Source organism: Oncorhynchus tshawytscha, linkage group LG06 (genome assembly GCF_018296145.1).
Source record: "Oncorhynchus tshawytscha isolate Ot180627B linkage group LG06, Otsh_v2.0, whole genome shotgun sequence".
Classification (NCBI taxonomy): domain Eukaryota; kingdom Metazoa; phylum Chordata; class Actinopteri; order Salmoniformes; family Salmonidae; genus Oncorhynchus; species Oncorhynchus tshawytscha.
Window position 1 is genome coordinate 44,153,772 of NC_056434.1, and position 15,587 is coordinate 44,169,358.

General features: G+C 45.1%; 1 protein-coding gene across 1 annotated transcript in view; it reads left to right on the forward strand.

Moving 5' to 3' along the window:
* The window catches only part of kdm7ab (lysine (K)-specific demethylase 7Ab), a 33,815-nt gene extending 24,497 nt beyond the window's left edge, over window positions 1–9,318 (forward strand). Inside the window, exons 6-20 of the mRNA XM_024423929.2 lie at window positions 247–433; window positions 809–971; window positions 2,411–2,498; window positions 2,711–2,817; window positions 2,933–3,024; window positions 3,287–3,373; window positions 3,602–3,838; window positions 3,965–4,089; window positions 4,544–4,752; window positions 4,845–4,939; window positions 5,042–5,181; window positions 5,385–5,533; window positions 5,642–5,709; window positions 5,896–6,178; window positions 6,294–9,318. Of these exons, the coding sequence (XP_024279697.1) occupies window positions 247–433; window positions 809–971; window positions 2,411–2,498; window positions 2,711–2,817; window positions 2,933–3,024; window positions 3,287–3,373; window positions 3,602–3,838; window positions 3,965–4,089; window positions 4,544–4,752; window positions 4,845–4,939; window positions 5,042–5,181; window positions 5,385–5,533; window positions 5,642–5,709; window positions 5,896–6,178; window positions 6,294–6,382 (2,119 nt within the window). The 3' untranslated portion in view covers window positions 6,383–9,318. The remainder of the gene's footprint in view (window positions 1–246; window positions 434–808; window positions 972–2,410; window positions 2,499–2,710; window positions 2,818–2,932; window positions 3,025–3,286; window positions 3,374–3,601; window positions 3,839–3,964; window positions 4,090–4,543; window positions 4,753–4,844; window positions 4,940–5,041; window positions 5,182–5,384; window positions 5,534–5,641; window positions 5,710–5,895; window positions 6,179–6,293) is intronic.
* The last annotated feature ends 6,269 nt before the right edge of the window (window positions 9,319–15,587 follow it).

A 15,587-nucleotide genomic window follows, 5' to 3' on the forward strand; every position in this document is an offset into this window, starting at 1 on the left:
ACAGCTGGTAGAATAAACCACTCTAAATTGGCAAAGAGGTGGGGAGAAATTAGTTATATTAAATGAATCTTCTTGGTAAATGCCTGGTTTAATTTGGTGAACAGTGATGGGTAGATATGAAGCTGTGTAACGTGATGAACAATACTGCCTTATTAGAGTGCAGTAATAGGTGTATTGAAAGATGAGTAGCGTTAAAAACGAATCAGCCTTACTGGTAGAACTTCCCTGAACACTATATCCTCTCAGGATGGCAGAGCTGGTGGTGGTGCCTGATATCGCTCAGAAGATGTCCTGGGTTGAGAACTACTGGCCAGATGACTCCTTCTTCCCCAAGCCTTTTGTCCAGAAGTACTGCCTGATGGGGGTGAAGGACAGCTACACAGACTTCCACATAGACTTCGGAGGCACATCCGTGTGGTACCACGTACTCTGGGTAAGCTGTGGAATTGCTATGCTCAGCATGATTTATATCTTCACAGACAGCAGAGTGTCCCTTTTGTAAAATGTGCTAGGGTTAGGCACCAGAGTTGTTTATAGTCTTCTTCAGGGCGTTTTGCATTGACTATGTAGTCTGACAGCCCAGCTTGAATATCCTCATGCTTCTCCTGTGGTTTGTCACCCCTCAAGTGTTTTACTGTAGCACCACTGACTACATGCTGGGTCTTGTTAATTTGCCTTCCTCTGAAAATCTCCCCCTCCAGATACACTTGTGTAAATTGTTTTGTATTATTAATAATTCCATTGCACTGGAATAATGTTCTGCTAATTTAAAAAAATATATATATATTTTTTCTTCTCTGTCCTGAAGGGAGAGAAGATCTTCTACTTGATCAAGCCGACCCAGGCTAATCTTGCACTATACGAGGCATGGAGTTCCTCCCCCAACCAGAGCGAGGTGTTCTTCGGCGACAAGGTGGACAAGTGCTACAAGTGTGTGGTGCCGCAGGGAACCACTGTCCTCATCCCGACAGGTTAGGAGAAGCTACGAGAAGCAGCGGTCTCCTTTTCCACCACAGGACAAAGTCAGGTTTTTTTTTTTAAAGGAACTTGTCTGAGTTCAAAGGGTTTAAGTTGCTCTACTGTTGCAACATTCCTCGTGTACAGCACTATATTTCCAAAGCTCTGCTGCAGACACAAGGGCATTCAAAAACATGAGCCGTAAAGCTGCTTTTCCATTTAGCACTGAGCGGAGCAGCTAGCCTTTGATATAGCGCCTCACAGGAAGACCTGTGTTATTTGTGTCTTCCACTGTGCGCTCTGAAGGGCCTGAGTGGACCTCCTCTGTCACCGAGGACAACAGCACCACATGACAACCACTGTTGTTAACAGAACTTCCCTACATCATATATATATATATGGTCTTTCGATTACATGGCAAGTCAAATAGGTGATGACACGCCAAAATGAATTGATGCACATCATGTAAAAGGGCATATTTAATTATTTGATCCAGCTTCTCTAGCCACAGGGTGGAGAAGCAGATTTCCAAGTTATTTATAGTGACACTTTTTTGACTTGAGGGAAACAACACAGCTTCCCACAAGGCTGCTTTTCCCAGTTGGATTGCTGGGGATGTGAAAGGTCTCTGGACTGATGATGCTAGCAGACACTGAGAGCGTGAGATTCTTAGTGGCTCCCTGCTGGGAGAGAGCCCTGGCCCAGTTCCATATTGGGTTACACACACACACACACACACACACACACACACACACAGGTCCTCAGTACATAAACACATAAAACCACCATTCCCCAGAGGAAAATGTCATTGTACAAATACAACAAATCTGTGTCTATTTCCTGATGTCAAAAATGAACGTTAATTTTTTAGTAAAGAGTATTTGATCATTTTAACTGTGGCACAATGATCCATCAGCATGGGCCCACCTGCTTTTGGATGAATGTACAAATTATGATTTCATGAACTGCATTCACAGGCCCCCTGCTGTACCATAAATACCATTTCTGAAATGGTTTATTGCGGGAAGCCAAAGGCCCCTGGTAGGGAAGGTCACACGGTTGGGCTCTTGATGGCTGATATGTAGCAGACAGGCAGCGGATGAGAGAGGACCCCAACCGTTATCAGCCATCCATATAATCACTTGAGTGGCTCCCGTCCTCTCTCTGCTGGGGCCACAGCAGCTCTCTGTGCACCCTCCATGGCCAGGCATTTATAATGTTTAGGGCCTCCCAGCCCAGCATCGTCACGCCTCTGTGGATGCGCTGCTGCAACGTGGAAGGTTTTTCAACCATTTCCTAAACCCTTTGATGTGGCTGAAACACAGCTGGAGAACAAGAATCCCAAATGAAATGTTGAATTTATTGCATGTTTGTCTTCTGCCTGCTACTGGCCTTTTGCTCCACATCTGTGGGTCAGCTGTTGATGTGGTCTATCCTCCTCTGTGTTCCCCAGGATGGATCCATGCTGTTCTCACCTCTCAGGACTGCATGGCGTTCGGAGGGAACTTCCTCCACAATCTCAACATAGGCATGCAGCTCAGGTGAGCACCCAGAAAACCCTCTGTCCTCTGCTCATTCTGTTGCCTTTCTTTACTTTTGTAGAGCAATAACATTGAAATGAATGGCTAAATACACCGCTCTTACCTTCTGCTCTTTTTAATGGCCAGCAATGAAGTGGTGGTTTCACTGTGATAGGTCTCAGCGTTGTGTGTGTGTGTGTGTTTGACCTCGGTTGCTGCATCCTCAACTACAGGTGTTATGAGATGGAGCGGCGGTTGAAGACTCCTGACCTATTCAAATTCCCTTACTTTGAGGCCATCTGCTGGTATGTGGCAAAGAATCTACTGGAGACTCTAAAGGGTGAGAGAAATACAACTTGGAGGAAGAGTTTGTTGCTGTGTCGGTGATGTCCCCTTTTGGTAACTTTCTGCACTTTTTTTTTGACATCCTTCTCATATGATTCCTGGCTTCTCAGAGTTACGAGAGGATAACTGCCAGCCCCCAGCCTACCTGACAGAAGGAGTGAAAGCCTTGATTACTGCACTGAAGAACTGGCTGAAGCGAGAGGTAAGATACTACAGGAAACCTTATTGTAGACGCCAAATCAGCTTCTTTTGTGCGTGTAACATCTGACTACAGAATAGGACGTTTGGTCACATTATATACATTCTAATGTCATCTACATTGGGCTCCTTCTATAAAGGTCAATAGTGGGCAGGTTGTATCCAATGTGGTGGTATGACTAAGACCAGGCTGGGAAACTGTAACCACCATCTGCAGACAGACTGTACGAGCCCTCATTGTCCCAACGCTCTCTGCCTCTCCTCAGGTCACAGAGCCGGCCAGCGAGGTCCCGGACCATATCAGACCCAACCGTCTAATTAAAGAACTCACAAAGGAAATCCGCTACCTGGAGGTAAGGCCTTGTGACGGGGCTGGGAGAGAGGGCCTCAAGCTGTTATGTGACGACTTGGAGCTGGTTCTAAACAATTTGTGTTCCGAGTAAAAGGCTGTCCCTCATTCTTTTTTTTTTATTTCCATTTTTCTCTTTTTTAAGTACCAGGTCAAAGGCACTGTGTTTCTTTCAAGCTGGTTATTTCAGTGTTCTGGTTCTGTACTGATTAGTATCTCTTCTTAACCACAGGAGGAGCAGCAGAGTGGTGCTGGAGGTAGCAAGCCAATGAAATCTCAGGGAAGTGGAGGATGCCCGCTGACGCGGTCGACTCTGGACCGGGCTAGCCATCATGCTCGCAGGACTGCCAGACGGCTACGGCACCACCACCATCATCACCACGCGCCCAAGACGCCCTCCAACCTGGAGATCCTGGAGCTGCACACGCGACAGGTGCTCAAGAGGCTGGAAGTGGGACCCTTTGAGGAGGTGAGGGTATTGACACACTACCATCTCCCCCATGCTGCTTTGGTCTAACCCAATGTGCAACTCCTACACTGAGGCTAGGTTAATTATCAACTTTTGTTAAAGTAAATCTCTATGCTCTTTTCGCAGGATGCCCCGTTCAGCTCCACGGTGACGGCCAAGTTCAACAAGGCATCTGTGGCATCTGCTGCAGCTGTGGAGCGGAGCCTGGACAACAACCTACGTCTGGTGATGTGCCACGGCCGGATTATCAGGTGAGCCAGAAGAACCCCACCCCCTCCCTGGCACCCTTGGCCCCCGGCTGCCTGTGACCTTTTCAGGGAAGGAGCCAAGGATCTGGAGCCTGGGTTAATGGTTCCTCTGCCAGCCGGCATCTCTCTGCCCGCACGCTAAGTCCTCAGTCATGCATCACCTCCCAACAGGTAGAGCAGTGACTCACTCTACTCACCATCCAACACCTCCGGTTGGCTTTGATAATGCTCACGTTACTGGCTGCAGTGGTTACATGTTTCAACACAGAGCTGGTGTTGTACAGCCTAAACACGTTCGGATGGACCACCTGTACTGTGCAATCTTTACATGTTTCAACTCACCACTTACGTCAAAATTTAGCCTAAATAAAATGAGGTAAAATGGCTTTCAATGCCAAATTCTGTTTGCCTCTAGGCTTTTTCTCCCCTTCTTACTAGTGTGTGTATGTGTGCACAGAGATGAGCGTTGTCACACCAGGGTGAAGAATAGTCCGGTGTGGGAAGGTGAGAGGACTGGTGGCCACCAGTTGGGAGGGGTCCTGGTGAAAACAGAAATCAATGACACCATGCAGGAACAGCACAGAGACCCAGAGAGAGGGGAGATACCGAGCTCTCTCAGCAGTGAGTCTAACTGGTCAAGTCACCGGCTGTCAATCAACGGTTTAGGTAGGCTCATCTTTGAATGCCAGAGAATTAAAATTAAAAGATCAAATTCCATTGCAGAGGTATGTAATTCATCCTTCTCTTTTTTTCCTCAGAGTTTTTCGAAAGAGTGAATTCCGATCTGAGGAAAGGAACCGCGGTGTACTCCGACATCTCAGACTCTGAGTCCGAAGAGCGTTGCTCTACACAGGTAACTAATCGCACTTCATCCCCAAAGGGCCCGGTCTCTCCTTCACACAGAGGAAGAGTTTTTAAGTTATAAAGGCTGACACATCTGTGTGACCTTGTGCAGAAAAGGGACTCTGGGAAGGATTCAGGGAGCTCAGATGAGGAGGATAAGGAGCTGTGCAGGACGGAGCGAGGCACAGGCAGTGTGACGGACCTGCAGCAGGCCAGCCAGGCCCTCAGCCACCACCACAAACCACTCAAAGGGTACGGGGACGCATGGATAAATGGACCAAATGGCCTTCTTGTTCTACGTATTCTGTATGCAATGCAATTCAATGCAATAGGAATCCAATGAGGATTAGTATTACATTAGCCACAGTGGCTGAGGAGTCATGCATGAATCATTCATTATCCAGTTGAGTTAAGAGATTTAATTAAGTTGTTCCTTTACTTGCTGGCCTTTGTAGAGAACATCCTACCTCGCCAACCACAGAAGAGGAGGCTGTTGAGGGCATGCTGTCCATGGCAGGGCTGCTGTACCCTCAGCGACCAGAGGAGAGTAGCACTGCCCAGGAGCCCTGGTGGTCCAGCCCAGCCCATCGCTCCCCTGACCGTGGTGCGCTACAGTCCTGAAATTCTTATAAACATCAAGATCTCAATTTGACTAAGGACCTAATTCAATCCATTTCAGATGAAGTAAACTTTCCCTGTGGTTGTCCTGTAGGTGAAAGAGAGCCTGCGTCAGGGGAGGAGAGCCAGGATTCAGACAGCAACTCCACACTGAGCCTTCAGGTAATGACAATAGCCAAGGTTGAATGGGTCAATACTGCACATGCTGATGCCGACACCTCTAAAGACTGACGTCTCTATTTTGAGAGGACATCAGAATCACTCACCCTGTATTGGAATGACTAATCTTCCTCTCTAGGTAACACGTTGGGATCTAATGTAAAGTAACAATGTCTCCCTGTCCTTTAGGATGAGCGGAGGGCCCAGCAGCATGTGCGTAAGGAGTGTCGAGCTGAACTCAGCCAGAGGATCCAGGAGAACAAGAACTTCATGGACAGTCAGAGCAGTGGGAGTAACAGCAGCGAGGCCTGGGGGGACCAGAGCCCCTCTCGGGCTGCCTCTAGCCCCCTCTGCCTGGACCCCAGCCCAGGGACTGACTATCAGTACTGTGAGACCACTCTGTCACCCCCCCTGCACCCCTCCAAGAGGTCCGCCCCAAACACCCCACCCATCAGTAATCAAGCGACTAAAGGTTTGACTCCATATTTTTATTTGACCTAGTTAATCTATAGTAGTTGAAATGAGTGTAGCATTCTTCTTCTCTCTCCTCCCTTTGTTATTGATCCCTGTGCAATGTTTCTTCTCAGGAAAACGTCCTAAGAAAGGTATGGCCACCACCAAGCAGAGACTGGGGAAGATTCTCAAGCTGAGCAGGAACAACCACTTTTTGCTATAGCACTCAAGACCCTTATGTCCCCAGTAAAAACTTTAAGGAACAACTCGACCCCTGCCCATATACTGAGGATGCGTCTCTTTCAGCTTCGACTCTCACATTCTATCAAAAATCATCGCTTGGATGGACTGCCCTGAATCACTGACTCCACATGCTAGATGACAAAGACATGAGCGAGCGCACCGTTTGCCATGGTGAAGTGATGGTTCCGCTGTAAAAACTACTGCATGGATTCTCAGCAGTGACATTGGATTGTATATGTTCTAGTCATCAAAAGAGAGACACGGTAAATTTGGCTTTGTTTCAGAGTTGAAGCACCGCAACAACACAGGATTGTCCAAAGATGCATGGCAGTGGGAATTGAAATTACGTCTTTTGATACAACAACTTTGCATCTGAGCCACACGCTTTTGTATCTGTTTTGGCTGGTGCTTTACCCAAGGCTTGCACTAGCCCTTCCAACCAACACTACTTGTTATGCCACGACAAGCAAAACATGTTGTGCTTAAGCCGAGAATGGCAAGTGAAGATGCTGCTTTCTGCGACCTGGTTTTCATCCCCTCTTTGGGAGATTGTCTTGTGTTAGTCTGACTGAAGAGCAAGAATGGTGCTATGGTGTTGGAACAAATTTGAAATGGTGCTATAGTGTATATTCATGCTATCCTTTTTGCCTAGCCTCCTGTCACGATCACAACAGTGATTGCATTTGAGAGAGGGGGGAGATATTTTGATGCAGCACTCTAGTCACCTTGCCTTATCAGCCTCCCAGTATGTAAAAAGCTATCTATGAAACCTAATGCATTAAGCCATTCCAAAAAATACCTCTCCCACCACATTAAGAGTACTGCTTCTGTTTACTAAAAGAGTTACGAGCCTTATTGCTCTATAGTTGATCACTCTATAGTTGATCATATCAAATGTGTTCCTTTGGTGCCATCTATTGGTCAAATTAGGGCAGGAGCTTGAGAGTGCTGTTATTATTAAATGTTTCTGAAATTGCAAAAAGCTTTTATATAAAGTAAAAAATGTACAGAATTTATTTACAGAAAATAAGTTATCCATAATTTATTTCACTTTCTCTTTTGGTTTTTATTGTTCTGTTTCTTTTGCTGGTATTGAATTCTGTATTGAGGGGGGGGAGTTAATGACTATGACAATCCTGTTACGATGGATAGTGTAACGGATGTGGAATTTTCTTCCCTAAGAGGTTGTATACTTTGCCTCTTACATTTGTATGGGTGGATTTCAGCAAAAATTTACAAAAGATTATACACATTTCCCATCTTCTACTTGGGCTAAGTATGATACTTTGATTAAAAAAGATTGGTCAAGAATATTTGGCTGTTTGTATGAAATTGAAAGAATATTTATTTTTTTATAAATGTGTCAAAGGAAAAATCCACTCAACTGTATTTTGGCTTTTTTTTTTTTCATTAGTCCACTGTTGATACTGTCCCAAAATGTTTTGCATGTCAGCAGTCAAGTTTTCAAGATAGGATTTTCAAGAAGCAAAGTGTCACTTGCCGCATCAAGTGACACTTTGCTTCATAAAATTATACCTTGAAAACTTGACTGCTGACATGCAAAACATTTTGGGACTGTATTAACAGTGGACTAATTTAAAAAAAGAGTGGATTTTTTTCTTTAAGTGACAGAAGTTTGCTATTGTATGTAATTAAGGCTACTGATCCAGTTATTGTTAAAGGGTATGCTTATTTTCCCTGTCACTATATATACCCTCATATTGGCTTGAAAGACCTCAGGTTGGATTTTGAATTGGTCTTTTTTTTTGGTGATAATGCCAAAAATGTGAGCACCATGAATGGCTTGAAAGACCTCTTACATTTGTAGTGAGAGATTGCTCCAGTTTGTGTCTTTCTCAGGGACCCATGCTCTTGACTTAAGAAACGTTTGTTTTGATAAGCAACATGAAATGACACATCATTGTGGACACATTTTCTGATCATTGATCTATTCCCTTGTTTTTATTTTTTTTATGTGTAGTTGGCATTACAAGTGTCACTAAGAACCCTTTTAGTTGTACCCTTGAGTCCTTTTTTATAGAAATGGAATTATGTAGCCTGTCCAACTTTCATTCCAAAATTGTTTGTTTTTTCATGTTAATTGTTGTCACTTCAAACCGTGAATGGTGGACAAAGTTACAACTGCTCAGGGCTGTTTGATGGTGACCGTTTCTAGACTAAGAACTTCAAATATTTAGGTCGACCCAAAGGAAGCAATCTCTTTTGAATATAAAAACATTTATTTAATTTGGCACAGAGCATGCCAACAGAGGGGACCCCAAGTAAAATTAAGCCATCACTAAATCTTCACTATTCTCGTGTGCTACCTGGCAAGACATATTGCACTAACTTCCAGGTTTAAGCATGTCAAATAGCTTTAAGTGCCACCCACCCAGAACGGAGTTCCCATCTTTGACTGACTTATTCTACACCCTCATGTTAATTGTGCTGCGCTCCTGTCTAGCTATTTAGCCATTTGCGGTTGCCTATATATGCTGTAGAGATTCAATCAGAGAAACTTGACTTCTCCTACTCCCAGCCCTTGTAAATAACAAAAAGACAAAGCTTCAGAGAAGCAAACTCATGAGTTGCTTTCCAGTTACTCAACTGTTTCACTTTTCAGCATCCAACATGTTTTATCGTGCATGGCATTACTGGCCTGCTGGCAGGGTCCTATTATCCAGTAGGCTACTATTAATTGTACAGTATTTATTTGACTGCATTTTAGATCAGTTTTACATTTGTGTGAAGTATTGTTGGTCATGGTATGTCTTTCTATTCTGCAGATTGCTTGTTTCAACGGCTATAGGTTGTGATCTTTCAAAACGAAATAAGCTTAAGTCTTTTGACACTGTAATCTTTGAACGTTTATTTCTGTATCCCAATGTGGCCTGTAAATAAAATATTTTTAAGCAATGTTTTCATTATTTATTCTCAGTCCAACTTCAACATGCATCAGTAAGACTGGCTAAGATATTTTGCATTGACGTGATAGCTACTCTTAGATCACTTGAATTTCATGTCTAATGTCATCCATGGCTACTGTAAAGCAGGTAAAGGACACCTGCTCGTCGAGTATCTCATTCTAAAATCATTGGTATTAATATGGAGTTGGTCCTCCCCCTTTGCTGCTATAACAGCCTCCACTCTTCTGGGAAGGCTTTCCATTAGAAGTTGGAACATTGCTCCCTGGAATTGCGTCCATTCAGCCACGAGCATTCGTGAGGCTCGACACTGATGTTGGCCGACTTGGCCTGGCTCTGTCGTCGTTCCAATTCATCCCAAAGGTGTTCGATGGGGTTGTGAGGTCAGGGCTCTGTACAGGCCAGTCAAATATTCTACACCGATCTCAACAAACCATTTCTGCATGGACCTCGCTTTGTGCACAGGAGCATTGTTATGCTGAAACAGGAAAGGGCCTTCCCCAAACTGTTGCCACAAAGTTGGAAGCGCAGAATTGTCTAGAATGTCATTTTATGTTGTGCTCATCTGCATAGAGATCCATATTTCAGCAGTAGGGGGACACATTCAGACACTCACTTTATTTGTATTTATTTTATGTCTTTTTAACAGGCAGGTCAATTAAGAATACCTTATCAACGAATGCCTGGCAAGAGGCAAAGTCTCCTGTGGGACAGGAGGGCGGTGATTAAAATGCACTGTACACTAAAGTGCACAGTATACTGCTAGTACTACTAATAATACTACTGTATTACCAGTTGATTTGTTGCCACCATGCCCTGCTCTCAATCTCTTCAGTGCTCACTGATCTGGAAGGACTGGAGTCTGGACAGCCTGTAAGCCAGTCCATGACCGGTGTAAGCAATATGCCTATCAGTTCTTTCAGAGTCGCCTTTATTTGGATGTATTGTGCCACCAGAGACTCTGTTCGCGCCCAGGCTCTGTCACAGCCGGCCGCGACCGTGAGGTCCGTGGGGCGACACATAATTGGCCTAGCGTTGTCCGGGATAGGGAGGATTTGGCCGGTAGGGATATCCTTGTCTCATCGCGCACCAGCGACTCATGTGGCGGGCCGGGCGCAGTGCACGCTAACAAGGTCGCCAGGTGCACGGAGTTTCCTCCGACACGTTGGATGTGCGCTGTGTTAAGAAGCAGCGCGGCTTGGTTGGGTTGTGTTTTGGAGGACACATGACTTTCGACCTTCGTCTCTCCTGAGCCAGTACGGGAGTTGTAGCGATGAGACAAGATAGTAACTACTAACAAACGGATACCACGAAATTGGGGAGAAAAAAGGGAGTGAAATTCAAAAAATGTATTTTAAAATTTTTAATTAAATAAACAAAAAAATAAAAATAAATGTACTGCTGGACCAACGTGTCATAACATAAATGCACCCCGCCACAGTCAATGCTACGCAGGGCTACGGGTCATAAAGGTTGAGGGTTTGCCAACCAATTCTCCCTGCATGTTTCATTAGGCCTACACTATGATCAGAGCCAGCTACAGACAATGATCAGCTGGAGGGAAATACGATTTTCAACATTATGATGCCATATTCATAATCATATAAAATATACAGTATATGACGAATTGTCCACCATCAGGTTTCTGTTGGTGGAAAATACCTACAGTAGAAAATATATTGTGGATATTAGATCGGCAGTCTCTCACCAGCATTTTGACCAGAAATGAGGCTTTCCTGAATTGGATCCTTTGTTCGTACCCACCGAGGCATTTCCACTCATCCCAGGGGTGCTCCAAGATGTCACCAATGAAGAAGAGGAATACAGAGTGTGCTTTTAGTCCGACTAAGGAGGCGTGCAAACCCTCCACCCTTTCCAAGTTTATTACTCGCTAATGTTCAGAGACTGTAACATACTCTGTTTCACGAAATCATGGCTCTCTTCGGATATACTATCCCCGTCCATACAGCCAGTGGGGTTCTCCATACACCGCACAGACATGAAGAAAGAGCTCTCTGTGAAAAAGAAAGTCAGAGGTGTATGTTTCATGATTAACTACTCATGGTGTGATTGTGGTAACAATCAGAAATACTTCACTATTCTCTTCAGTCATCGTCACGGCCGTGTATATTCCCCCTCAAGCCGACACCTCAACGGTTCTCAAGGAAATACACTGGATTTGTGCAAACTGGAAACCGCATATCCTGAGGCTGAATTTATTGTAGCTGGAGACTTGAGGAATCTGAGGGAAATGCTACATAAGTTTTATCAACACATCACCTGCGCGACCTGCTCATCAAGTATTCTTGAACATTGCTGCTCCCCAGGACAGCTACAAGGCCCTTCCCTGCCCTCCATTCAGCAAATCAGATCACGCCTCCATTCTGCTCTTCCCTTCCTATAGGCAGAAACTTAAACAGGAAGTACCCGTGGTAAGGACTGTTCAACGTTGGTTTGACCAGTCGGAAATCTATGCTTCAAGATTGTTTTGATCACGCAGACTGGGATATGTTTGGACCACCACCCAGGACAATGGATCTAATCCCATAAGCTGACCCAAAACAACGGCGCTGCAGAAGGGGCAGACGGAGAAGCCTCCTGGTCATGCTCCATAGACGGGAGCGGTGGTCGATGTGCACGAGTATACTACTCACCAATGTCCAGTCTCTTGACAACAAGGTAGACGAAATTCGAGCAAGTGTTGCCTTCCAGAGAGACATCAGAGATTGTAACATTCTCTTTCACGGAAACTTGGCTCTCTCTGCATATTATGTCGGAATCTGTTCAGCCACCAGGCTTCTCCATGCATCGCGCCGACAGAGATAAACACCTCTCTGGGAAGAGGAAGGGCTATATGCTTCATGATTAACGACTCATGGTGTAATCATAACATACAGGAACTCAAGTCCTTCTGCTCACCAGAATTCCTTACAATCAAATGCCGGCCATATTACCTCCCAAGAGAATTCTCGTCAGCTATCGTCACAGCTCTGTACATTCCCCCTCAAGCAGACACCAAGACGGCCCTCAAGGAACTTCACTATGTAAACTGGAAACTATATATCCTGAGGCTGCATTTATTGTAGCTGAGGATTTTAACAAAGCATATTTGAGAACAAGGCTAACTAAATTCTATCAGCATATTGATTGCACTAAGCGCAGAAGTAATACACTCGACCACTGCTACTCTAACTTCCGCGATGCATACAAGGCCCTCCCCCGCCCTCCCTTCGGCAAATCCGACCACGACACCATCTTGCTCTTACCGTCTTATAGGCAGAAACTCAAACAGGATGTACCAGTGACTAGAACCATTCAATGCTGGTCTGACCAATCGGAAGATTGTTATGTTCCGGTCAGCCTCAGAGAACAACATTGATCTATACGCTGATTCGGTGAGTGAGTTTATAAAGAAGTGCATTGGAGACGTTGTACCCACTGTGATTATTAAAACCTACCCTAACTAGAAACAGTGGATGGATGGTGGTATTCGTGCAAAACTGAAAGGGCGAACCACCACATTTAACCATGGAAAGAGGTCTGGGAATATGGCTGAATATAAACAGCATAGTTATTCCCTCTGAAAGGCAATCAATCAAGCAAAATGCCGGTACAGGGACAGAGTGGAGTCGCTATTCAACGGCTCAGACACGAGACGTATGTGGCATGGTCTACAGGAAATCCCGGAATACAAAAAGAAAACCAGCTACTTCACTGACACCGACATCACGCTTCCAGACAAACTACGCACCTTATTTGCCCGCTTTGAGGATAATACAGTGCCACCTTCGCAGCCCGCTAACAAGGACTGCACCCCTCTCCTTCTCCCTGGCCAATTTGAGTAAAACGTGTAAACCTCCGCAAGGCTGCTGGCCCAGACGGCATCCCTAGCCTCGTCCTCAGAGCATACACAGACCAGCTGGCTGGTGTGTTTACGGTCATATTCAATCGCTCCCTAGCCCAGTCTGCTGTCCCCACATGCTTCAAGATGGCCACCATTGTTCCTGTACCCAAGAAGGCAAAGAACTGAACTTAATGACTACCACCCCGTAGCACTCACTTCTGTCATCATGAAGTGCTTTGAGAAACTAGCCAAGAATCATATCACCCCCACCTTACTGGCCACCCTAGACCCACTTCAGTTTGAATACTGCCCCAACAGGTCCACAGACGATGCAATCGACATCACACTGCACACTGCCCTATCCCATCTGGACAAGGGAAATACCTATGTAAGAATGCTGTTCATTGACTACAGCTCAGTATTCAACACCATAGTATCTTCCAAGCTCATCATCAAGCTGGAGGCCCTGGGTCTCAACCCCGCCCTATGCAATTAGGTCCTGGACTTTTTTTTTTTCTAATTTTGTTTCATCAGACCAGAGGACATTTCTCCAAAAAGTATGATCTTTGTCCCCATGTGCAGTTGCAAACCGTAGCCTGGCTTTTTTATGGCGGTTTTGGAGCAGTGGCTTCTTCCTTGCTGAGCAGCCTTTCAGGTTATGTAGATATAGGACTCGTTTTACTGTGGATATAGATACTTTTGTACCTGTTTCCTCCAGCATCTTCACAAGGTCCTTTGCTGTTGTTCTGGGATTGATTTGCACTTTTCGCACCGAAGTACGTTCATCTCTAGGAGACAGAACACCTCTCCTTCCTGAGCAGTATGACAGCTGAGTGGTCCCATGGTGTTTATACTTGCATACTATTGTTTGTACAGATGAACGTGGTACCTTCAGGTGTTTGGAAATTGCTACCAAGGATGAACCAGACTTGTGGCGGTCTACAATTTTTTTCTGAGGTCTTGGCTGATTTCTTTTGATTTTCCCATGATGTCAAGCAAAGAGGCACTGAGTTTGAGGTTAGGCCTTGAAATAAATCCACAGGTACACCTCCAATTGACTCAAATGATGTCAATTAGCTTATCAGAAGATTCTAAAGCCATGACATCATTTTCTGGAATTTTCCAAGCTGTAGTCAACTTAGTGTATGTAAACTTCTGACCCACTGGAATTGTGATACAATGAATTATAAGTGAAATGATCTGTCTGTAAACAATTTTTTGAAAAATGACTTGTCATGCACAAAGTAGATGTCCTAACCGACTTGCCAAAACTATAGTTGAACAAGAAATTTGTGGAGTGGTTGAAAAACTATTTTTAATGACTCCAACCTAAGTGTATGTAAACTTCCGACTTCAACTGTATATGTGACCAATAAAATTTGATTTAATGTTCCCGGGTTGCGTCTGAGAATAACATTGACTCTGTGACTGAGTTCATCAGGAATTGCATAGAGGATGTTGTTCCCACTGTGAGTATAATTTATCCAAACCAAAAAACCTGGAAAGCGCAAACCACCGCATTTAACCACAGCAAGGTGACTGGGAACATGGATGAGTACAAACAGTCCAGTTATGCCCTCTTTAAGGCAATTAAACAAGCAAAACGTAAGTACAGAGACAAAGTGGAGTCGCAATTCAACGGCTCAGACACGAGACGAATGTGGCAAGGACTCCAGACAATCACATTTTCTAAAGGGAAAACCAGCCACGTGATGGACATCGACACCTTGCTCCCGGACAAGCTAAACACATTCTTCACCCTCTTCAAGGAAAACACACTGCCACTGCCAAGGACTGTGGGCTTTCGTTCTCCATGGGCGACGTAAGACATTTAAGCGTGTTAACCCTCATAAGTCTGCTGGCCCAGACGGCATCCCTAGGCGAGCCCTCAGAGCATGTGCAGACCAGCTGGCTGGAGTGTCTCCAGACATATTCAATCTCTCCCTAACCCAGTATGTTGTTCCCACTTTCTTGAAAATGTTCACCATTATTCCTGTACCCAAGTAAGCTACGGTAACAGAATTAAATGACTATCGCCCGGTAGCACGCACTTCTATCATGATGAAGTCCTTTGAAAGGCTAGTTACGGATCATATCACCTTCCCCGACAACTTAGACCCACCACAATTTGCGTACCGCCCCAACACATCCACGGATGATGCAATTGCCATCGCACTGCACACTGCCCTATCCCATCTGGACAAGAGGAATACCTATGTAAGAATGCTATTCATTGACTACAGCTCAGCATTCATCACTAAGGTCGGGGGCCCTGGGTCTGCACCCCGCCCTGTTCAACTGGGTCCTGGACTTCCTGACGGGCTGACCCCAGGTGGTGAAAGTGGGCAACAACACCTCCGTTACGCTGATCCTCAACACAGAGGCCCCACAAGGGTGTGTGTTCACCCCCTCCTGTA